This window comes from Oenanthe melanoleuca, chromosome 2 (assembly GCF_029582105.1).
Source record: "Oenanthe melanoleuca isolate GR-GAL-2019-014 chromosome 2, OMel1.0, whole genome shotgun sequence".
Classification (NCBI taxonomy): domain Eukaryota; kingdom Metazoa; phylum Chordata; class Aves; order Passeriformes; family Muscicapidae; genus Oenanthe; species Oenanthe melanoleuca.
The window spans coordinates 140359370-140384089 of NC_079335.1; the positions used below are offsets into that span (position 1 = coordinate 140359370).

Below are 24720 nucleotides of genomic sequence, written 5' to 3' on the forward strand. Positions count from 1 at the left end.
ACTTCATTTTTCAAATCTAACAATTTGGAGTCTACTGTAACAGAACTGAAGAACTCCTGATTTTGGTGCTAAGGATTGGCAGTAGCATTTGAAATTGTTAAACTGTTTTAACCAGTTGGAAAGACATGTTGAATCTTCACTTTAATTAGGTAATCTTCAGCTTGAATTCTTGAAGTTAAACTGCAAGGCTATTACATGTTTTAAGTAGTGCAGAGTCCTTGTAGCTAATGTGAATTTCATTGGGAACATTAAATAGAACAAAACAAAAATCTTCACCTCGGGCTGTACAAGTCTTAAGTACAAGCTTAGAAGTTTGAGCTCAGACCCACAGACCAACAGTATGTAATCAGTAGTTCTGTAGCTGGTTTTCCTTGCAGGGAGAATACTCTTGAATCAAGAATAGTTAGTTGTTTTCCAGTAAGTTATACTATATATTCTCATGCTATGTATATCTACAGATGAGGCATTTTAATAAATTATAAATAATTTCTATAGCAAATGGGCATTCTAGAACTTAATTAAAAAAAAATCTATAGTAAAACTCCACAAAATTCAAAAGAATAATTCAAGTATTTAAAGTATATTAAAGTTTTAAAATATAACCAGTATGATAAAGGTCTAAGAAGTGAAATGATTCTAGCATGTGGAGCCAGATGTTACATAGAAAAATCACTGTTTTAGAATAGAATTGTAACATAAGTTTGTGTCCACTAAGTTACTGCATTCAAGACTTGTTTAAAAGAAAATAAAATTAATTGTTAATGATCCATGAGATTACCAGTTGATAATAACCAGATTCTGTGGCAGTAAGTGTACATGCTGGGTCCATTGTTGTCTCATAGGAAACAGATTAATGGTAAAACTCACTTAAAAACCAGACTAACAAGTGAAATTCCTGGATAGTTTGCCATAGAGATAAATAAAAGAAGAAAAAAGATGGAACAATTAACACACAGCTAACAAATGCACAGTCACAGCTGTCCAAACAGGATTAATAGAGTGCATTAGAGTACAGTGAGTCATGTGGTGCTTTGCAGAAATATCAATGTGTGTTGCACTACATGCCACCGCCCTGTGGCACTGAATAGATGAAAAGAAATAAATATGTTAAGCAGATTCATAGTCTTTTCACTTTATTAAAAAAGCGAGATTCTAGACTATTCAGAAAAGACTAGACTTTATCCTTATGGGAAAGGTGAAAAAGCAAGAGTTATCTAATACATACATTGACCTTTTTCAACTTCTAAAAATGGAAATAGTTTCTTACATGTTTCATAGCATTCTAATTAGATATGTAGGTGGTGGATATGTCTAATCTGTCATTCTTCCAGAACTCCAGGAGAGTTTTAAACTAAGTTGCTTTGCTTAAATAAGTTAACTCATTTTCCCAGAACTTTTCAGCCTTTTCATAGCCCTTCAGAAATGTTTCCCACCAGCACCAAATTTTTAATCACAGAGAAACAAATGTGGAACAAGGCACTTAATAATCAAGAATACAAAACCAAAGAATCCCAGAGAAAATTGAACTTTCTAGTATATGGAAGTTTTCCTAGAATTCTACACTTAAGTATTATGTGCAAGTAAATATGGATTTTAAATTTATTTGTGTGTGCTGTCTAAAACCTGCTATGTGTTTTTAACTTGAAGAATTCTTTAATAGTTTATTTGGTAAAATTTAATCAGCTTTTTGTGTATATATTTGTGCCACTAGACATGCAAGTTTTTGTTCAATTACTGAAGAGTTACTAAAAATCTTTTTTTTTTCCTCTGTGGACTGAGTAGATACTGCTTCTGTAAGAAAGTCATCAGAACCTTTTCAACCTTTTTCTCCCATGAGTTTACAGACTGTTGCTGTGTCACTTTTCTGATGAACAGTGACTTTTTCTGTTTGTAAGAAGAAATTGAATGCAATTTATAGACAGTAATTTTCCCACCTAGTTTAACAGAAGTGTCAGGGTTCATTTCTGTTTGTCCTTGTAAAACTGCTTCATGGCTCACTGTTCTTCTGGACCTCTATATGTCAAGGAATGTTATTCCTTTTCCAGGCAATTCCAGTGCTCTGCCTGTTTTGTTCTTTTTTCTTTAAAGTTTTGGAAGCCTTTACATTCAAACCTGTCTTAATTTTCATGTGGCTCCACAGTCTGACTAAAACACTTCTGCTTTGGAAATGTTGAGGACACTGTTTGCCTTCAAGTGGGAAAGCAGCTCTGTGTTTATTGTCCTCCATCTCTTTACCATTCAGACAGCTGGTTTCTTCTTTCTGTGCTAAGACCTTCTGTGCTTTTCTAGTATTTTTCCCTGCCTCTTTTGCTATTTTGATCAGTGATTGTTTGATTTCATCCTTTGAAACTACTTCTTTTAATTTTTTTTCCCTTAGATACCAAATTTAATTCCTGTGTTTTAATTTAAATGACTGATACTGAGTACAAGAAATATGTGTATGTTTTAACATTGTGATAATTGTCTTGCAAGTCTTGGGTATCCACGTACAGTGAGACTCCTAAGTGTCAGGCTTACCCTTGGAAGAAGTGTTACTGACCCTCAATTATCTCTCTTCATTTATTGTCACTTTTGAAGTCAGTTTTTAAGTGCCCCAAAACACTTTCAAAATAAGATGATAGAAAAATCAGGATCTTTCACAAGTTTCAGAGCCAGGGCTACTTTGTGATTGCCTCATTTGCTGCTGTCATTTTAGTTCTGGGACAGTCAACTTCTTGCTTTTGCACTGTTGTGAGGGCACACTTCCCTCTGACATCATCTGAGCCAAAGGTTTTTTGGAATCCTAGACAATAGTCACGTGTTTGTCATCTCAGTGTTCTGCCATGTGTTCAGTGCAGTACTCCACGACACCTAACAAAGGAACAACCTGTGGCTCTTCCTCTTCTGCCTTCTGCATGGGCCCTACACCTTGTAGATGTTTCCATGGTTCAGAAAAATGTTGTTCCCTTAATTAGTGATGGACAGACCTTTGATCAGCACGAAGCCCAAGTGTCAGGGTTGGAGGTGCCTGTGAAGACCTGTCAGCACCATCTTTCAGCCTCTTTTCCTTCTGTGCAAATGCTCCGTGGCTGTAGTGGTGGGTGTATTAAGGAGAAAAACTGCAGTTGGAAAGATGTCTTTAAACTTTGGTTTGAAAAGCAGTGCTCTGGAAGAACACTTAAAAGGCTTAGTGTTTACCATAAGATAATGTGGCTCTCATAGGAAGGCTGTTTGCTACCTGTATTTTTTTTAAAAAAGCTCAAGATACATTTCACTCTTTTATGGAATCATTAAGGGTTTTATAGAAACTGAGGTTTCAAGCAGTTTTTATACTACAGCTGATTTTTCCTTCTTGTGTTTACTGAAATTATAAAAAGAGTTCTTACCTAGAATAGACAATTCATTTCAACTCCTATTATTCAAGCATTTTACTATGAAATTTAAAAATTTTGATAAAGATGTCTTACAGTTTCATAGTAACTAACATTGTCTTGTGTTTAACCATGTGTCTTCTGGTGTGCTGTCTATAAGAATTTTGCATCCAAATGTAAATGTAATAGGAATTTTTTCATTTTCTGAAAAAAAATGTTATGAATGTTTTGATCTAAATTTTGCATGCAATTTAACAGGAATCACCAGATTCGATCTCCTTGGAGACTTTGGAAGGTTCAACTGGCTGGGGAACTTCTATATTGTGTTATCTTACAACTTGCTCTTTGCTATCATGACAACGTTGTGTCTGGTCAGAAAGTTCACTTCTGCTGTGCGAGAAGAGCTCCTGAAGGCATTAGGTAACACAGCCCTGAAAATTCACTGTGTTCTTGACCTTTCTCCACCACTGGCACCTTGGTGTGCTACTGGTATTCTGTCACAGCTCACAAAATACGCTTTTTTTTGGTGGAAATTTCTCTAAGTTGAGGTGTGAAGATGAATGATGTGTTGTTTTTTGAAGAGTCCAGAGCTAAAGTACAATGTTGATTTTAGTGATATGACTGTGGTACTTTTTGATCTCCAGGTGGATTTTCAATCTTTGCAGAGCACAGAAACATTCTCATTGCTATGAGCAATTATTCCAAATTAAAACTTCAACTTGTGTATGCGTTGGCTTTTTTCTTTTGTTTAAAGCAACTTATTAGTTCCCTAAAAATAGTTAGCAGAGATCTTAACTGCTTTGTTGGCATACATTTTTTGAACATCTATTCAGAATATCTTTGTACAGAATGTACAGAACCTTAGTAACTGAGTAAAACCTGATATAATCAAAAATTTGATTGAATTTTGTGTTGATATTTCTTGATCTTGATTCTTTCATTGACCTCTTGATCCTTTATTGATATTTCTTTCAGTCTCGAAAGGATTGAAACACATTGATACTAAGAGGTTAAAATGTTTTTTTATTGTTGTTGCTTCATAATTACTCATTAGCAGAGCTCCTCTCTCTTTAGGTCCCTAGAGAAGTATTTGCTTAAATTGAGAGTATTAATGGTGAAATTTTAGTGTTTCTTTTTAACTGAGGATTCACTTTGCATCATGTGGAAGTTACTCATGTTAGTTTTCACTGCTTTCAGAGTTGTGGTACTAAAACAAAATCCAAGCACTTCCGAGAGTGCTGGTGAAAGATTAGTTTAAAATTATTGTAAAATAATTAAAGTGTTTAATAAAAAAATTACAGATGTTGAAGGCAGATTAGCAAACATAAAAATGCAGGCATAGTAGGGTAATTGTCACTGGATTTGACACAAGTAGGGAGTCACAAACCCTGAAATGTGCAAGTTCCTGACACAGACTGGGTTTGTTTTCACTGCTGTACACCACAAATGATGTCTGTTAAAAACTGTCTCATGGAATTCAAACAACGAGAACCAAAATTGGCCTATGACCAAAAAATTCATGTATTAGGACTACAGATAAGAATATTAAGGAGATTTTTGTTTTTTGGTAGTGCAGTCAATTTTGGAATTCCAATTCTAACAATGCAAGAAATTTAACTTTGTACATCCTGGCACTTCAGCAAACATTCAACATTCGGTGTAGTCTGCATGAAATGAATAAGAAACTCTTTCCAGGTTTAATCCTTAATTTTAGAGACTTGATAGGAGACTTCAGAGACAAAATGTAGCAAGCAAGGAAGGACTGACATCATGCCTCTTTTGAATAAAATATAGCTAAATTTGCCATCTTTCCTCATCTCCCTTGCCCCAGAAAAGAGTAATTTAACTTTCCCAGAAGCAATTCTAACAGGAGGTAGAACATCAGTTCTGGTCTTCAGCAAATATGAAGTCCACAATCACAAAGTAGAATTTGGATTGTCTGTGGTTTTTTTTTAATACCTGTGTGGGAGTCTTAGTTTTTCCTTATTCTGTAATGTTTTGCAGGATTAGATAAACTTCATCTATCAAACAATCCAAGAGACTCGGAGACAAAGCCTTCTGCAAACGGCCATCAGAAAACACTGTGATAACAATCACCTGCAATCAGCAGAGCTGAAAACATCAACCTCATGGCATTCCTGTCATCTCATCAGCATTTTTATATTGCTTTAGTTGTTAGTTTGGGTCGAGTCTTGTCTCATTTTGATGCTGTGTGCTTCTGAGGAAGTTAGGTGTGTCATATTCTTCTCTTTCCAGTGAACTTTTGGTCTGCTTGTTTATTTCCCAGTAAGTTAATGCAGGAGGTGCCTTGAAGACTGGAAGCTGAAGAGAAAAATGCATTCCTTTTTATTTGTTGAACGTCTCACATCTTTATTTTTAAACTTGCTACCATTTGAATGCACAGTACCTCCTGTGTTATATAAACACAGCTATAAAGAATAACTTTGGGACTTGATTTAAAAAAAAAAAAAAAGAAAACATACACTTGAAGGCCAATATGACCCTTGCTGGAAATGTAAATGTAAAGTACCTGGAGTAGGTGTCTGTGACAGGAGATGAACAGCTCTACTGAGAGTGAGTTAAAAAGGACAGGAGAGGTCACGGTTCCCTTGGTGCTGGCTGCAGTAGGCTGTGTCACAGAGCTTTCTTTTGGAAGGCCAGTGTTTTCAGCTCTGTCCTTAGCTCTAAATGCCAGCTTGCTTTACTGGTGGTCAAACCATGTCTTACAGAAGTCCAAGATGAAGATTAACTTCAGTGTTAAATCTGAGCCTAGTATGCTTTGTAGAAAGCTGTGTAGACCCCCTGTCACAGCTCTCACAGTTCTGGGAGCTGTTGTGCTGTGGAGGTCCCTTCCCCTACCCAGTTCCCCCTGAGAAATTCTTGATGAACTACTGTGTGTAAGCAGTACCTGGAATCAATGCAAGGAGCACAGGCCTAGGAGGCTGCAGATGCAGTTTTCTACAATCTTTAGTTTGAAGTCAATTTCTCTGAATTTATACTTCAGTTACCAGGGTTTCTGTTCAGTGGCATAAACCAGTTATGTGTCACTAGCCTGTTTGTTAATGTACACATGAACATGTATATAGGCCTATATGTGTAGATATCATAAATTAAATTCTAAGGTTATAGAGATGACAGTAGGTGGTTTGGTAAGTAAGACTTGTGTGCTCAGTCTTGGTAGTTTGAATTTCTGCAGTGTTAAAGTTTAACTGCTCAGAGGCCTTAGATTCAAGATGGCATCAGTGGGTGATAATGTCCTTTCTTGTAGCATTTCCTTGCAGCCTTAGGAATCCTTTAAGCAGTTTATTGTAAAAAAATTACCAAGTAAGTATTCAAAATCTGGTTGCACTTTTGTCCTGCTCAACTACAAGTAACCTTCAAACAGGCTGGCATGAGGATGCCTTCAGTGAGTGCCCATCATGTAGGGAGCCAGAAAATTTTCCTGTTCATTTCCTGTTTCTGTAAAACAAGTCTGCCTGTCTGTAGTTTGAGGTCTTACATTAGTTGGTGACAACTTGGTTTCTGGTGTGGTTCCAAAATAAGGTAAACCTTGTGTCAGAAACTCTTTGGCTGTTCTCCTGAGATGAATGCTCTGGGCTGTAGACCTTATTGCTGTGTGTGTGAATGTCTGCTTCTTTTATTTCCCCTAAAGTGCTTCAAAAATCAAGCTCCAGTACACATGAGGATTTATTTTTTTGCAGCTGCCTTTTCTGACTTGAACTGGGGCATAATGTAAATATTTCTGTAGTAAATATGATGCTAGAGAATTACCTTTTTTTGTGTGTGTGTGATTAGTATAAATTCAAGGTTTATTGAACTGTCTATTGATGTGTTGTATCAAGTTATGGAAGAAAAAGTAAAATTACTTGATTTCACTAAGATTTACAAGCATCTTTCCTCTTGTTTAATGCTGACACTTTAGCGAGAAATCTTTACCTGAGTCAGAGTTCTGCAACCAATAACAGAGAGCTATAATTAAAAGTTGTTTTAAAATTAGTTTATATTTAAAATATTGGGAGATATATTATTATGGGCATCAAGTCAAGTATTCTCAGAGCTTGTAGCCTTATGAATTGGCATCATAGTTAAAAAGCAGTGTGATATGTCCACTTTTTCATGCAAGTCATTATATGACCAAAATTGTCCTCATGTCTTAATAGGGTTAGTGAATTGTGGTGTGTGAGGCCAGTTAGCTTTATAGAAATATTTGTTACAATGCCAAGACAGTTAATACACTCTGAAGAAATTAATATTAGGAATAAGCCTAGGAGTATGAACCAGCATAGGTCTTGCTCTTCGTGCCTTTGGAGAGATGTTTGTTGTGGCATCAGTGACTCAAGAAGACAGAAAAAGGTGGATTATAATGTGTGTCTGGCTTCTGCAAGTAAATTGTGCAATTACTTCAACTGAGCAGGGGCAGTTCCTGCCAAGAAGCACCCAAGCTTCAGGCAAGACTTTAAAACTCTTTTTCAAAACAAGTGTTATAGCCTTGACTGTCCCCACCCCTTCTACTGGATTCTGCAGGCAGATGTGTGGGTTAAGGCTATGTTAGGAAAGACTTTACACTGGACTCTGTGAGATGGTTGAGGTGCTGTATGGTTTCCAAGATGGGTGAGAAATTCAGAACTACCCTGTGCAACTACTGACAGTGTTTTGTTTTAAAATCAACTGCTGATATTGTGGCACTGTCTACACTAAAATACGCCTTTGGCCTTGAAAATGGCGTGCTTATGCAAAGCTTTGTCACTGCATGCAAGATACAGGTCACTGTATACTTTCCACAGAAGCATATGGTCACTTAATTACAAGCAACTGGTAATTCATTAATGGATATTGACAATACATTCCTAGTATTTTGACTCATGTAGAGTCAGGTGGTCTATACCTTCAAGGTATATACAGCTGATCTTAGTAACATTAACATCTGCCTCACTTCTTACGAGGCAAAAAGCACATCAATTCTTCCATCTTCAACTAGATTCCACACAAGACCAAAAAATAGGTGTAAACTGAGTGTTTTAAGTGAGCTGTTTTTTGGCTTTTTTTCTGTGTTGGTAGCACAATATTAAATGCAATTGCAGAGCTGTAGTGTTTGTGGGGTTTCTAAGCATAAAGCACATGTGCTTATCACTTTAAGCTAAAAAACAATAGTATTGGTTATTGTACAAGTAATAGTTTTGCATTCATAGGGAGCTTTGTTTACTGTCTGTAATGTGCTGTTTATCTTTGGCCCTGTTCCTCTGATATCTTGACCCTATTGGCTGTTCTAGTGTCATAGAAATTAAAAGATTTGACAAGTTGTTTTCCTTGTCTGGTTCCCAAGTACCACCTGGAGCACCAGTGGAGGGAGGGCTGGGCTGCCCATGCAAGCAGGAGCTCCTGCAGCAGGTGCTTGGCAGGATGGACATTGGAGCAAATCCTGTGGACACATCCTCCCCTGTGTCACCAGGAGTGAAGGGTGCCAGAGGCTGCAGCCCCTGTCCATCCCACCATGTCTCTGCCACTCATCTGTGAGTCTGTGAAACAGCTGATGCTACTTGAGGTGCTCACATGTGCCCAGTGCTGTGTAGTGAAGACACAATGGCCCTTCTCTTAAAGAACTTACAGTCTAAATTAGAAAGGAATAAGGTAGAAACAGAAAGCAGTTGGCCTCTTCCTGCATGTGACTTTCCTTGAGTTCTTGAAGCATGCTCTAGGTTATTTCCCATCTCTTCTTCCTCTTCCAGAAGTGAGGTGGTGGTGTATGTATAGCAGCTGAGCCTTACCCTTAGTGAACTGGCGTCTAAAATTTTGAAATAACAAATAGAGGAAAACAGCTAAATCCTGTTTAACATATTCTCTGATCTTGAAAATAGCTTTTTTAAAATCAAGATGAAATAATCTAAACAGAGACAGTATATTAAGGCCACATAAATAATCTCTTCAAAAAGAAATGTGCTTAGTTTTGTTTAAAAAGTATTGATGTGAACTGTGAAGCTTTAATTACTTTAATGAAATAAGATTCCCTACCTCCTAGTATTAGGATTTTTGTTGTTATTTTACTGCTGAGTTGAGACAATATTGCCTACACTGACTTCCCTCTCCAACTCATTAACACTGAATTTGCTATGGGTAAGCTGGCAGGTTATTTCAGACTAATTGTCAGGATTTGAACTTTATAAAAATGCTACTTTCAAATTTATCCCATTCAGCAAGAGCAAACTAAGGCCACAGCCACCAGCCACAAGATAATACAACTTCTACACCCTTTTCCACCTTTCCCCTTGAGACAGACAAAACATGAAATAGCAGAAGAATCCACATAGATTTGATTCATGCACTGTAAGAAAATATACCAGAAGGCCATTTTAATGGAAGGCTTTTGATATTTCACAACTGAAGCACCTAAAACTCTCCTTTCAAAGAGAAGGAAGAAATGTGTATCATTAGTATACAAATGTTAATTATTTGTTCTCTAAATATGCCAGTAGTTCACTGACACTGAAAAAAAATTCATCACTTCTTAAAATCTGTTTTGTGATTCACAGTGCAACAGTGTCTTGGACTTCTATAGAAGCCTGTGAACTTTTGAAGGTATCTCTGTCTTGGCATCAGTAACCTTAGGATGCTTGCTAGTTTTGTGTTAATTACCTTATCAGTAACTTTTTAGTTTCATTTATTGCTCATAATTTTTTTATATGCATAGCATTAAATATTTTAACAAATATAGAAGGTGACTCCAAACTATCAAAGTGAGAGTGTGAGAAATATCCTGTAATTGCTGATATTCTTGACACACTGAATTCCAAACTTTTTAGAAACTGTCTGTATGAAGGTCTTACATCAACATAGAAATTAGGAAATCCTAAGAATTAGGATTTTAGGTTCCTAAATGTTGATATGTACCTACTTGAGCACTTTGGAATGCTGCTTCTAGATGTTTGTTGATCACTAACCCCAAGCATTGCTGTTGCTTTTCTCCCTACCCCCATTACATGAAGTTTTATAGTCGGCATCACTGGATGGAGCTCCTTTCCTGAACAGGGCTTTATTTTGCATTCCTCATCTATTCCCTGCTTCCATAGATAACAGCTATTGAAGTACTGGAGCACTTGCTTTGACTTTAATGTATTTCTTTTTCCACTTAGCCTGTACAGAGATATTCCCTAGTTAGAACTGTTCTTCCACTACAGAAATGTCCTTTTTTATTAATTTTTTACCACTAAACTCCATTTAAGCAATCCTGTCACTAGAGGGTCTTCTAACAAGTTACCAGGAGCTCAAGTCAGTTTGAATCATGAGTGGGAGGGTTTAGCCATTGCATATATTTGTGCTTTTAGCTTCCAGTGGCATGAGGGTACAGCCCCACTTCTCAGTGAGGGGAATGGGCTGGTTTGGCCACTGGGAGCCCTGCGGTGGCTGTCAGTGCAGAGTGGCTCCTGGTGAGGACCTGGCAGCAGCTCATCTGCTGTGGGATGTACAGAGATAGCTCAGCTTTCACTCCTCCCTCGGTGGGAGGTGGGCACACTTTGTGTCAGCTCTGTTCTCATCAGGGTCAGGCTTTGCAAGGTGCTGAGGTGAGGCTCTTCACCTGTTCTCTGGATTTTTGTGTTTCACGTGTGTGAGCATATTTTGGACCTTCTCTCCCCATGTGAATTGATCATTCAAAGAAGTTGCATGGTGGTGATACCTGTGCAGTGGATTCAGTAGGTGTGCTTAAATGCTTAAGAAGAAAATTAGCTGCTGCATGATTTCTCTTTTCCCCCTAACCATGAATTTTTTCCAGTCTGGACCAAAATTCTTAAGAGTCACAAAATCTCTGAGAGTCCTTTCTCCTCCTTGGCTTTACATAAAAAATTTCAGTCACTTTTTACTTTCTTAGAGGTAGATTTCAAAGTATTTTTGCCTTATTTGGTGTGATTTCTGTTGCTTTAAAGAGAAGTGGATAGAAAAAGAAGATACACTTGGGTTGTGGAATTTGAAATCTTGGGGGGTATGTGTGTATGAAACACATGTACACAAAAAAAGGGTGCATTTCTTCTCCTGTGGGGTTTGAGACCCAACCCCACATTACCTAAATAGAAATCGCGTGTTGTGCTTGTCTCCACTAAATTTTGTCTTTAAAATTCACAGTGAGGAGACTGAGGATGTTCTCAGGCTTCATGTGTGCTTGAGTGACATGACCATAAAAACACAGTTCTGCTGGCTGGGCTGTGATGGTGGCAGCAGGTACCTTCCCTGTGCACATTCAGGCTTTTCACTGCAGTGTTACTGGTTAATATCACTGTTAACAAAAAAAAAAGAATAAATTATAAATTACGCACAATATCTAAACTGCTGAATGGAACTGGTGGTCCCCTCTTAGTCTGATTTGTGCTTTAGGTTTTGTAAACTCCACAGTCTTGAGCAGCTGACTTTTCTTTCACATAGATGTATCTGACCAAGGTATAACACAGCTGAAAAACTGTGCTTTGAGTGTTAATCTTAACAGTTTTCAGTGTAGATACCTTTTCCCCACCAAACCTTTCCTGGTTCATTTTAGATCATCCAGAATTATGATTTATAATGTTCTCTGTTGTGGGTATTTTGTTGTGTTACAAAAAAAAAAAAAAAAAGAAAAAATAGAAAAAGAGAAAATATCTGCTGCCTTAGCTAGGCTGATTTTTTGGTTTTGTTTTGTGGAAAGCAGTGGTAATATGTGTTTTTCCTTTGTTTGAAATGTTACACTGAATGTTTTGTAGGAAATTTTTTTTTTACTGTGTTTTCAATAAAGGTAAAGTGTGGTTTATAGCTGAGTATCGTGCCTTTTTTCTGTTATAAGCAATAAAAAAATAAGAATCTGTGTCATTCTAAATTATCCTGTCAGTAATTGGTATGAATAGTTGTGTTCTTCTCTCTTTTTCTTCCACCTCCCAATGTAACCTGCTTTTGAGATTCTCAAATTGTTCTGTTTCTAAAATAGCTGAGGTGGGGAATGTGATGGAGATTCCTCTACATTCAGAGGCATCACAGCCCTGTGTTTTAAGGCAGGTGTGTAATTAATTTGAACCCTCTGCTTTAGGCCAGTGGGGATTGTTTATAGCCAAGTGTGCTCATTATGTAATTTGTAAGTAATTTTCAATCATTTAATAGTTTGACTGAAGGGCAGTTTTTACATCTTAAACCCCTGACCACCATCCTTCCTGCACTGTCTATAACTTAAACAGCTTCAGACTTTAAATTCCATTTCACAGGAGAGTTAGGCTGTTTTTAAAGTTCAAGAATCACATGGCTGGAAGGGACCTGGAGATGTTTGATCCATCCAGCTGCACAGGATCAAACATAGCTGCATTATTCTTGGTATTTAACCAGCCTGGCAGGGGCTATCTGTGATGGGATTGCTTTGCTGTCTCTAGGGCAGTGTATTCCAGTGTTTAATTGTCCAAGATTTCATAAATGTCAAATGTGAAGGGCCCTTGCTATGCTTTAAGCTTTAATTTTGTTCTCAAACATCCATAGTAAAACAAGCCTTTTTGCTTGCACTAGCTTTTTCCACACCTGAAAGGTTACATTTTGCTTTATTTTTATATGAGAAGTGACCCCCAGTTCCCTCAACGGTTTTCTGGAAGTCTCTTCTCATCCTTTTTGCTGTCTGTGGGGTTGCTTATGTATTTTTGGAAATGCAGAGTTCAAGTGGACACAGAAACCTCCAAGCTTGAGCTCTGCCACTACATCATGTCTTCAGTATTTCTTTCTTTGTATTTTTTAGGGGTTGGTTGGTTTGGTTTGGTTTTTTTGACAGACAGTGGGAGAAGAGGCATCTCAGGTGTCCTCAGTATAGATTTTTTTGCCTTTTTGCTGCCTTGAGTGTGTTTCTACATATTGCAAATAAGCCTGGGCAATCTCATCTTCATATCTGAAGATGTTCCCACAGGGGCTCAACAAAACAAATACCCAAAAGGATTGATTTTCTAGAATTTAATAATTGTGAGTGCAATCCCAGCTCACTGTGACCACTGTCCCCTAAGGTACCCCTGTATCTGAAAGCTCTGCAGAGACTCAACACAAGCATTAGACTCTGTGTCTCTGCCCATAGATGTGTGCAGCATTTTTAAGGGACATCTTGATATCTGTATCATGACCAGGCAATGTGAGCCTTTCTCTCCATGCATTTTCTGTGACAGAAAACTTGATAGGAAAATGAGCCATTTTTTCAGGGAGTAGTGTGGGTTGGGAAGTGGAAGGCAAAGCAGCAGCTGCCTCGTGGTACCTGAACACTTTCCTGTTGTTTCATTTCACTTTTTTTTTTCTTTTAGTAGCTTTTCTCTACCAGCATATCTGCTGCCTTCCTACTGCAAAAAGTCACACTTCATAGCATATATCAGAGTATTTAAAATGAACTTTTCTAGACACAAAGAAATCAAGAGCCCAAATCTCACAAAAATCCCTCAGACATGATACGGAAAACTCACTAGGAATTTATATAAAAACTTTGGATTTCCTAAATTTTCTGCTAACATTATCTCATTCTATTTATCCTATGGTCTTTTTTACTGCTTCCTGAGAGCTGCTATGATTTACTGTGTTCTCAATTGATCCCTAACACAACAGGATATTGAAAGGATGTATCCATTTGTCAGAAGAAACTGGATTTGTTTCCTTGTTAGTAAATGCTGATTTGGCAATGTAACATAAAAGAAAGAAGTTCCCTGAGAGCCTTTGTCTTTGGATGTATTTAAATCCCAAAGGGATGGGAAAAGCAGCAGCCCCTCCTGTACTCTGTGAGAGAATTCTGTGTAGCAAAGAGCAGGTGGGGAACCTGGTGCTTCCCCCCATGACTGCTCAGTGTCAAGAAAGAAACAACCCAGTCTCTCCCATGCAGACGTTCACACTGACCTTCAATGGTATGTGTAAAACAAAAAAACAAATAAACAACAGTCCCACCACAGGCCTCCTCCAATATTTACACTTTGTGGTCTCCAAACAATCCTGACTGGTGACACTGAGTGCTCTCTGAATGACTCGTGAAACGCTGTGTATATCTTTCATATTTTTATGTGATTTTGTGTTTAATCAATAACAACCCTGGTAAGTAGAACATGACTGTTATCTGGGCTCTAGAACTTAATCTCTGCATTGCAATTTTAAATGCTCTTACTGATTTCATATTAAAATGTGGCTTCAGGAAGGACAAGGTAAGACTACACCCAACTCTTACATAATTTGGGGTTTCTGTTCACCTCAAAGGTTGATCCATTTGAAAATACTTCTGTCCCTGAGTTATGCTTGGTCTTAATTTATAGTGATCTCAAACTGGACCAGACCTGACCTAGTTTTGTAACCAAGTGATCTGGAACTGTAAAAACAGAAAAAAAAAGAGGAAGACTCTTTTCCTGCATGAGACAGGGATCGGTGAAGTTCCTCTGCTGCTAAGACACTATCTTCTTTGAGCTACTTCTGGTTTTTCTGTAGTATGACCTGACCCAACTCAAATCCATCAATCAGTAAATAAAGTCTAAGGTTGGGAAGAAAAAGAAGTGTAAATGAAATTTAAACCAGAATTTTTGCTAACTGTTAAATCAGCATGAACTGTCAATGTGAACGGAAAGGAAACCAGCATTTTGTATAATTTGTTATTATCATATCCTAGGATGTAAAAATGAAATTCTGCTCTGTTTTAATGCATAATACTGAATAATTTGTTAAATCCTAGAATAACTGAAACAGAGCAATTGAATTTATTGCTGAAAACACCATAGCCTGTACATTTTATGCCTGAGGCTTCCTCAAGCTTGGACAGAGTGGCATAAAGTGACTGTGCAGTGCCCCATCGGTATGCAAAGCTGCATCAGTCATCTGTAGAGCAGCACAAGGCTATGATAAACTGAAACCATGAAACAAAGCGCCGAGCTGAACTTTGTCCATGGGGAAGCCTTTTTAAGTGATCCAATGTCAGCAAATTGCTTACTAATGTGTTGACTTATGGCAACCCTCAAAAGTAAAATGAAAAGGCTGGAATTTACAGCATATCAATGAATCTGTTGATAAGCTTTTACTGGTTTAATATCCTCCTAGTTTTGCTGCTTGGAGCCACTTCAGGTTAGCAACAGAATGTTTACCATCTCTGTGTGATAAAGGAAGTCAAAGGACTAAACAAATTCCAGGACCATTATACTGTTTGGTGAGATTTAAATTAAAATCGTTGGGGAGAAATCATGTGGAGGGGGGAGGAAGAAACTAAAGTCAACTGCATCATTTCACAATGACTTACCTCGCTTCCCAAACAATGGCAGGATTTTTAGCAGAGCTGGAGATAATGTAATGCATTAGAAAAGATTTAATTGCACCAATAAAAGGCTATACCACAATTAAATGACATACAGAGTGACATTTATAGCTAGGATCAAAGAAATTCACTACCTAACATGCTGAAGCAACCTCCTGCTCTCTGTGTATAGGAGTGCTAAAAAGTAGCCTACTTTGTTTTCAGTGACCTTTCTTATCTCCTTTGATCTAGATTATTAAAAATTTTAATGCCAGGTGTAATAAGGGCTACTGTAGCCCCCTTAAACAAGGCATATGTGTCCTTCCTAGTACTAATATTTCAGACCTTGTTTTTTATTTTGTGATATTTATTTAAGCATATGAAACTTGACATTTTACCTTTGTGATCCTTCCAGAGGCGGCAGGGTTATTGAAAAAATAGTTGGGTTTTTTTTGCTATTGTGATGCCATTTGTTTATGCTAATGTTTAGGGAGTGACATTTTAAAAGCACAGTTCAATTTTGAGAAGCAAATTTTATTTTAGAAAGGCTTTTTAGTGTCTGGAAATGGATAGCTCTTTGTGAAAACTTTCTTTAATATTTTCATTAACCAACACTTAGAAGTGTAAGAGCGAACAGCAGGAAAACTCATCTACAGTTCCCACTTGAAAACTACTAAGAAAAATAAGTGCAGGTCCTTTAATCATGGCTTGCACTAAATTAGCAAACCTGGCTAATCGTTATGAGAAGACTTTATACATTTATTCTTAATAGAAGGTGGAAAAGCAGTGCCCATTTTGTTGCCTGTAAAATCCTGAAATGTTACATGTGAGAATGAGCTCCTCCTGCTTAGGCTTCTCTGTGGACACTGCTGGATGAAGATCTCCCCATGGATTTTGTAATTGTGGAGTGAAATGTGGGCCGCTAGCCCAAAGCTAGCCCAGGGGAGGTAGCTTGCAGGGGTGCTGCTGTAGCCATCTGAAGTTCAGTGAGATAAACTTTGACTAATGGCATTCAGCTGCAGCTTTCAGCATTTCCAGGAGCCTTCTTCAACCTCTTGTTGCACAGACCTTGTTTTATGGCTTACCATGGTGTCTTGGGCCCATGGGAAACTGGCAGCCTTCTTGGGAAGGAAGCCTACATCTGCTTCCCCAGACACCCAAACAGCAGGAAAATCAAAGTGTTGCTGTTGTCTGTTCCAGTCATGCTTAAGGACAGTCACAATACGCTGTCAGGTAAATTAATTCCAAATTTAAGGGCTTGAGCACTTCTCAGTGTAACATCAATGTTCTTCAGTCACCTTCATACTCTTTTTCTCTGCCACAGGAAAGGATTTTGCATTGATTCTAAGGAGGATGGAATGAACAGACTGACAAAACAATGTGTGAGTGGCTCCCGTGCTGCCTGTTTATGAATAACAAGGAATAAGTGAAAAGGGAGGGAGCTGGTATTCAGGAGTTCTGGTTAAAGGAAGCTGAATCGCCCCAAGGAAACAGACCAAGGAAGCAAATTTAACATAACTTTTTGTCAAATAATTGCTTTCTTAATTTTCTATCCTTAGGAGGCACTGCTTCCCTCTTTATACTCTTTTCAAACAATATATCCCCTCCAGGAAGCTTGAAATCTGTAAGACACAATTCTGCTCAAGAAGAGGAAACTCAAATTTATATAATTTAATTATTGCTATGAAACAACGATTTAATGCATTTTTTTAAACTTTAACTTTTGTAGTGCATTCATTCTGTCTAGTTTCTTACTAAAGGTGCAACATTCATTCTGTCTAGTTTCTTGCTAAAAGTGTAATGCATTTGGAACATTATTAAGAAATAAATATTATCCAGTAACACACCTGTAGCAGAAGTAAGGCTTACCTAATTCATTCAATTTAACTAAGCATGCCCCATCATGTATTACTCTGGTCTGATACTGTTCTTTTCTACACATAGGACAACTTTTTACCTGTACATTTTTCAAAGGTTTTCAGGCAGGACTGAAAAAATAATTATACTTGCAGTGTATTTAATCTCGCTGGTACAGATGAAACAGGCTAGATTACAGAATGTAAAAACAGTTAATTAATCAATCCATGAACACTCTACAACATGCATATTTTTAAAATTAAAGTGTTAGAATTTTGTAATTCTCCTCATATTCACATGAAATTCCATGGATTAAATTTTCCAGGTTAGTATACTCCTGTATAGCTTAGTAAAAAAGTATGTTTTCCCATATGCTTTTAAAAAAGGTTATAAAAAAGAATAAAGTGCTTCATCATAAAATAGCTTTAAATAATATTTCTTACCATAAAAAGCTGGAATCAAAATTACTTTTCAAGATGATTACATTTAATTCATTAAGATACTCAGTAGTTTAATTAAAAGACTCATGTATTATGTGCTTGGATAGTTGTATAAAAATGTACTCCCTTAATGGACTACATGGGAACATGAATGCAGCACCTGTTTTTTCAAAGGAAAAAAAACAACCCCAGAACCAAACCTGACTTTAAAGCATTCTAACAGCTGAAAAGGAAAAAAATGCTGACATGAAAAATTCTGAAAGGTCATCAGTTTCCTTCTGTGATTACTGTGATCTTTTGAGTGAAAATAAAATTAGTTTGTGAAATTGTGAATCTTGTGTTAACAACACATGGGGTGGCGGAAAGCAAGAAATGGCAACTGCTACTGACTGGAGGAAAAAATTATAAAACAAACATTTAAAATGAAATCTGATTAATTTTTTTCCCTTTCCCAACAGAGACATTACATTTCAAGAGGTGATACACATCAAATGCAGTGTTTCTCACATACAATAAAAGAGAAAGTTGACAGGCTACAAGAAAACTTCACCTTTATCTGACCTAAATTCCCACCAAATATTGATGATCTCCATCCTGACAAAAGATGTTGAGTTGGACAAAAAAGCAGTCGGCTCTTAGAGGAAGGGGAGACTGGGGAAGGAGAGAAAACCAGAAGAAGCAGTGAGCACTCTTGAGGTGGCAAACACAAGAGGATTAATGGCCAGCAGCCAGCTGGAGGGAAAGCTTCCAGATCCAGTGGCTTTTTCCCTGGAGGGAGGAAAGCTAATAAAACAGCGAGGACAAAAATAATTCCAGAGGCATTTGCCTTTTTGTGCCAAATCTGAACTAACCTTTTTAATGAGTGCTGTCTTTTGCTCTCTCTTGTGAAGTTTCAGACTTTCAGGGTAGCCAGAAATTGGCAGATCTTTCCAGACCTCTCCCACCTGTCTGTGGACAGTTCACCTCCAGCTAATGCTGATGTAAAAAGAAGCAAAAGCCCTGTATCTAAGGTTATCCAAATACTTTGATTCACAATGCAGACTTGGCTGTGAAAAGTTTTCTAAAAATTTTTAAAAGGGGAACAGACAGGAAAACTACCCTAAAATGCACTGTGGAAAGAACCTTGTAAGCAAGTGGGATAATTTGAATTACCATCATCACTCTCTGAAGCAGTTCTCTATTCCATCAGGTACTTGTCTCTTTTGCTTTATATTTTCAAGATGATGGATTAGAGAATGTAATAAAGCAGGATGTACTTATGCCCACACTGCACATGTGCACTGAGCAAGCCATCAAGGTGAAATGCAGGCATTTCATCAGATAACCTGAGGAAGTGACTGTCTGGCATTGAGTGTACACCTACTTTTTCTCCAAATAGAAATAACTGTTGTACTAAACTCACATGAACAAAACTTTTGAGAAGACAAAAAGGATCTTGAATTGTACAAACAGCAAATGTTTACTTGATGAATGAAGGCCAGAATCATATCTAACAGGAATATTTGAAGCAGAAAATAGCCTATACCTGCTTTGCAAGAACAGATAAAAAGACTTCCCTACTGTCATAATTCCTGAAGTGCACAAATACTACCAATCTTCCTTTACCCTGTCATGTTCAAAATAATATCAGGGTTGGCCACTGAGTTGATCCACTTGTTAAAAACTACATGGTGTCTAAAAGTAGAATCTTTCCTTTAGTTCTTCCTCCAGCTGATGACTTTCAGCAGTACCTTGGGAAAATAAATAAGTAAATATAATTGTGAGTGCACACAATTATTCAGTTGATAGATTTTTATTTGCTGAGTAATTTGAATTTATTTTGAGATTTTTCAGAACCTTTAAACTGGGATTAACTAAATAGTGTAACAACAACATAATTTCAAATAACCAGTATAAATAAAATCTCAGAATTGTGAAGTTTTCCTCAGCATTGCACTTATGCATTCTTAAAAATAAAAATTAACAAGCAGTATAATAAAGAAATACGGCTGCTGCTGCAAAATTCTGAAGTTTAATGAGGCTGTGACATAAGAATGAGAAATAAAGAGCATGAAGAGACAGAGATGGTCACAAGAGGCCAGTGATACTGTCACTGTCACAGCTGAGCCTGTCCATCTCCAGCAGTGAATATGAGGTGCCTGGATGCATTGACATGTGAAATCTCTGCTTTCTTAAAGCAGGAATCAGTGAAAATACTCACAGTATTCCTGCCTGCCCCCACAAGTGTCAGATAAAGTCCAGTGTCAGTACCTCAGCAGTAAAAACCATGTGTAGCAGAATGTAGATATTATCATCTTTGGAGACCAGGAGAAGCTGCTTGTGTTGGTTGACCACAGTCCATGGAGAAATGTCCAAGGTTTGTGTAACAAGCCACAGCTGGAGTTTGTGGAACTTGAGTCCATGAGGAGGCCTTGATGGTATTTGACAGAACAAGAAAGGAAGAGAGATGTACAATAATTAAAACAATCATAATACAGCTGATGACACCTGGATGAGAGTTCCAGTCCTAGATGGGAAGGAAAGGGTAAACTCTTGCATTCCTACCAGAATCTGCATAAATCTGACATTACTATGCAGCACATATTTGTTCTGTGTAAGCTTTCAAAACCACCATCAGGCAGCTTGTGCATCCAAACCCATTTCTCATGAAGAAAAAAGGAATCTTAGCAAATCATGGGGTTTTGGTGACCCCCTTGTTCAAGTATCTCATTATTCTAGGGCAGGATTTGTTAATTTTTGAGGCAAAAATTCTCCTTCTGAGCCCATCCATCTACAGATGTATATCATTAATCATCTAAAATTTGTGCAAACTGCCTTTGATCTTTTAAAAGAACTTTTGAGAGGTACTAAAGAATCTATCAGGAATACTGTCTTCCCTTTAGTTGAACTATCTGCCTAACCTACTTCCTTGTGAGGTCATGACATCCTTCAGACATAAATCAATTTGAATCTGTGTTTTAGAGCAACAGCTTTGAGGTTTCAACTGGGTCAGTTTATGCTTTTGGAACAATTTGGGGAGTGATTTCCCTGCATGTGGTTTGGTTCACCTAGACTCCACTTTGCTAGTTTTTTATCCCATTTTGGTAGCCCAATATATGGAGTGATGGCCTCTGTGGTGAGAAAATCTGGGTACAGGGGGACTGAGCATGAAAGCAAAGCAGTGACAGCATGAAATATATTATCACAACCTAAAAAATGCCTGCTCTTGATTTCTTCCCAAGCACTGTGGTCAGAGGCTGTTTTAAGGAAGAAAATGGGATGGCTTTGTGGAAAACCTTCTGTATATCCCCAGGGTAAGAGAAAATGCTTATTTAAAGCCTTCACAAATGGATTATTTAAACTGCCAAACAAGAAGAGATTGGCAGCAAAGCTGAAGTTCTAAATAATACAAACCAGATGGGACATTTGTGAGACAGGTTGTACAGGTGTTTAGAAGGAAAACTTTTATACAGGAGAGTTTCTGAAAGAAAACTGGCAGCAGGACACAAGGAGGGATGTGTGGTCAAAGCAAAAGGCTCTGTGGAGATATTCTTAAAGCAGTACTTTGAAAAAATACAAGCAATGAAAACCTACATTTATCACAGCTCGAGATATCAGAGAATTTTCATCCTTATGCATCAAGGTTAAAAGCCCAACCCATTTACTGACACACCCATTTACAACCAAGTTATTTATCCTAAAATGAACCTTATTGAAGTGTTTACATGCATTAACCTTTAAACTATCACTGCTGGATTTTAGGAATCAAACCCCTATTGAAAGAAATTAATGACACAGACCTGTGGAACTTTGTTTGATCACCCATAAACTCTAGAATTAAATTACATTTTCAAAGTTGTTTTACAGTTTTAATGTTTAAACCACACAATCCTTAATAAGAAAGTTTGACAGATGTATTTTGAAATAATATGAGAATATTGGTGAAAATACTACCAAGTAAAACCCAGGAACAATTCAAATTTCAAAAAATATTTCAGCACAGCCTTTTGAATCAATTGCACAAACATTTGTGTGGGAAAATTCAATCAGTGCTGTGATTTAAAGAGAAAATACTCAGTCTTTCTAATAATGGCAGAAAACATGCTCACACCTGGGCTGCATTTTTTTTCACCTCAGCCTTTAGCTTCTGTAATCACTCATTATTGATGTTCATTTTAACCCCAATACCTCTTTTCTGCTTTTCCCCCTTCTGTCCTCTCTTCAAAATGAACCAAAGAGAAAAATCCCTCCCATCCTTACTGAACTATAACCATGTAAATATAGTGCTAATTACCTCATCCTGTTATGTTTGTCCTGGTTGCACTAACTGAATTTTCCCTCTGAATTTTCAGCTGCTTCCAAAGGCAGATGAACGTGGATGGAGCATCCCTGGTTCAATGGGTTCCCTCTGGAGCTGGGACTACTGGGACAGTTCCTTTGGCAAAGCAAACCTGATCTTCAGGGAGGCCAAAGGGCCATGAAAAAGAATAAATGTAACAATTAATAACCATGATGAAAGTTTATTATGCTCAAAACTGCAGATTTTGGAGCCAGAAGGTTCTTTAAGTAGTGCCTAATCAGGGCAGCAAAAAGGATGGACACAAGAAGATATTAATGGCAAAAATACTGTTGAAATCTTTAGAAAAGGGAAATACAGGGTTGAAACTGAGAGGCAAGAAGCACATTTGGTCTCCTGGTTTGTTAAGATGCTCTCTGGCTTTGTTTTTCTAAGCAATATCGTCTGTCACTGCTCCACAACTGTATTATTATAACACTATTTAAAAGTGAATTTTCTCACTAGGCATCATTCCAAGCCCTCACATCTGTGACTTTTATCTTGCTGCATGTTTGCTTCTATATTTGAAAAAGGTATTTAGCTACAGGTGTTAATTCTTCCCTGATTTAGCCCCAGGACCATTGTAAAAACAAACCTTTTTAACTTTGAGCAAAGCTGGGCATATATTAACAAAGAATACATTTCATGCAGCATTATTAAATGTCTTTTTACAGAATAAGGAATAAACCAGGCCATTTCAAATAGACTGAAAAAAAAATCGTCATGCTAGAACCTTCCCCCAACTAAATACAGTAAAAAAATCACTGATGTTTTCTTGAGAATAAAGTGTAAAGAAAGTTATGGCATTCAATAGACACTGAAAGTACTTCTTGCTTCTAATGAAGAATATGTCTTCATTAAGATGCACTAGTTTCACCTTTTTACCTTCACTGTCACAAGAATAATGTTTTAAATGCATTTCAGATATGAAAAGACACATTTCAGCCACTGATGGCAATCCCATTTTTCACCTAATGGCTTGAACTGCTGAATTTTGATAAATTTTAAAACAAGATACCATGCTGTCTAGCATTAAATCATCTTAGCTTCCACATTTTAGCTAATTTTAAATAAAAACAAAAATCACAAATCAAATCAATAATTAGTTTTACCTAATGCCAGTTGTGAAGCACTGGGGTCAAGAAGATACTAATTTTCTTTTCTGCATTTCCTTGCTTTTGTGCTCTTTATTCTCAGTCCAGTATCTACTATTATTCTGACTGATTCTTTTATTAATGGTATTTGTAAAAGTTCTTGGTATTCCTTGTCGTTGATATAGAAGAATCTGTTAATAAAGATCCTGCAGCTGATGGCTGTGTATTATATGTTCCTGTAGAGCAACTGCAGAAACTGCTCTCATCTCTTGTTTGGAGGAACAGCCCTAAAAAGCAAAAAACCAATCTTGAATAATTATTGTTATAAATTATTTAAAACAATACATATTATAGTAAATTAAAAGATATTCTGCACTTAGCCAATATTTTTGCATTGTTAAATGCTTTTATAAACATACAACTCCAGTAGTTGAAGCCTAACATGCAATTACTGTAATATGAAATTCAAGATTGATGTTTCTGACACATCCTAGTTTTAACTTATAAAAAGTCAAATGAAATCTTTGATTTATCATTTATATTAAATAAAATAACAGTAATTTTAAAGTTTTAATTACTGAGCTCATAATTATTATATTCAATAAACTCATTATGAACTACAAAAGTTTGGCATGCCCAAACACATTTTAATTTAATATAATTAAAAACAATCCCAAAGGCTAATTTTGCCTTCCAGAACACTGAATATAAACAGGAATGTATTATTTTTATACAGGGAATGGGCTTATCTACCTGTTCCTCCATTTCTCCCCACACTTATGCTTTATTTTAGGAAATGAGAAATAGTACTGTGTAAAATCATTATATTCCACTGGTAATCTTTAGCTGATTTGACAAGAACAGTGTTTCTTTACAGGAGGACATGTACAAGGACTTCAATAATATTTCTCAGGAGAAGCAGCCTCATCAATAGCAGATAAGAAACCTGCAATTCCTGTTGTTTTCTCCTCAGGATCCCATGGAAAAGAGCTTAACATCTGCTCCAGGTGCAGAAATCAACTTTGGATCCATAAATCACAAAGTCTGCTCCTCTCCTGTAAACCTCATTTCACCCTCAGTGGGCTGCCTGCAATGTACAGGGAACGGATTCAAAACAAATGGCAGCAATCACAAAATTCAGGCTCAACTGGGGAAAAGATGCAGCAATCAACCCCACAGAACTTCTTCTGCAAGATTAGCTTGTTGTAGGCAGGGAAGCCTGTGATAAACAGAGCAGGGATGATGCTGAAGCTGCTCTGCTGTCATCCCAACATCCCCCTGGAGCAGCAGGGGAACGTGACTTGGTGCCAGATTGGGAGCTGCAGGGGATGAATGAGACCCCTTAGCTGTGACAAACAGGGGCCACTGCTTACAGGGCTGCTCTGACTCACCCTCACAGCAAGGTTTAGGTCAGAAGGGGACCTAAAGATCACCTTGTTCT

At 37.3% G+C, this 24720-nt stretch overlaps 1 protein-coding gene and 1 long non-coding RNA gene across 4 annotated transcripts in view; both read left to right on the forward strand.

Annotated features, from left to right (window-relative positions):
* Positions 1-12119, forward strand: part of LMBR1 (limb development membrane protein 1) — a 65767-nt gene extending 53648 nt beyond the window's left edge. For both annotated transcript variants that reach the window (XM_056484260.1, XM_056484261.1), the window contains 2 exons: positions 3609-3770; positions 5355-12119. In XM_056484260.1, the coding sequence (XP_056340235.1) occupies positions 3609-3770; positions 5355-5437 (245 nt within the window). In that variant the 3' untranslated portion in view covers positions 5438-12119. The remainder of the gene's footprint in view (positions 1-3608; positions 3771-5354) is intronic.
* A 2308-nt stretch (positions 12120-14427) lies between these two features.
* Positions 14428-23417, forward strand: LOC130249581 (uncharacterized). 2 transcript variants are annotated; one of them, XR_008839821.1, is made up of 3 exons: positions 14428-14503; positions 16898-16955; positions 22202-23417. It is a non-coding gene; the product is annotated as an uncharacterized LOC130249581 (long non-coding RNA). The 2 variants fall into 2 exon arrangements; XR_008839820.1 differs by lacking the exon at positions 22202-23417 and adding an exon at positions 18329-19514.
* The last annotated feature ends 1303 nt before the right edge of the window (positions 23418-24720 follow it).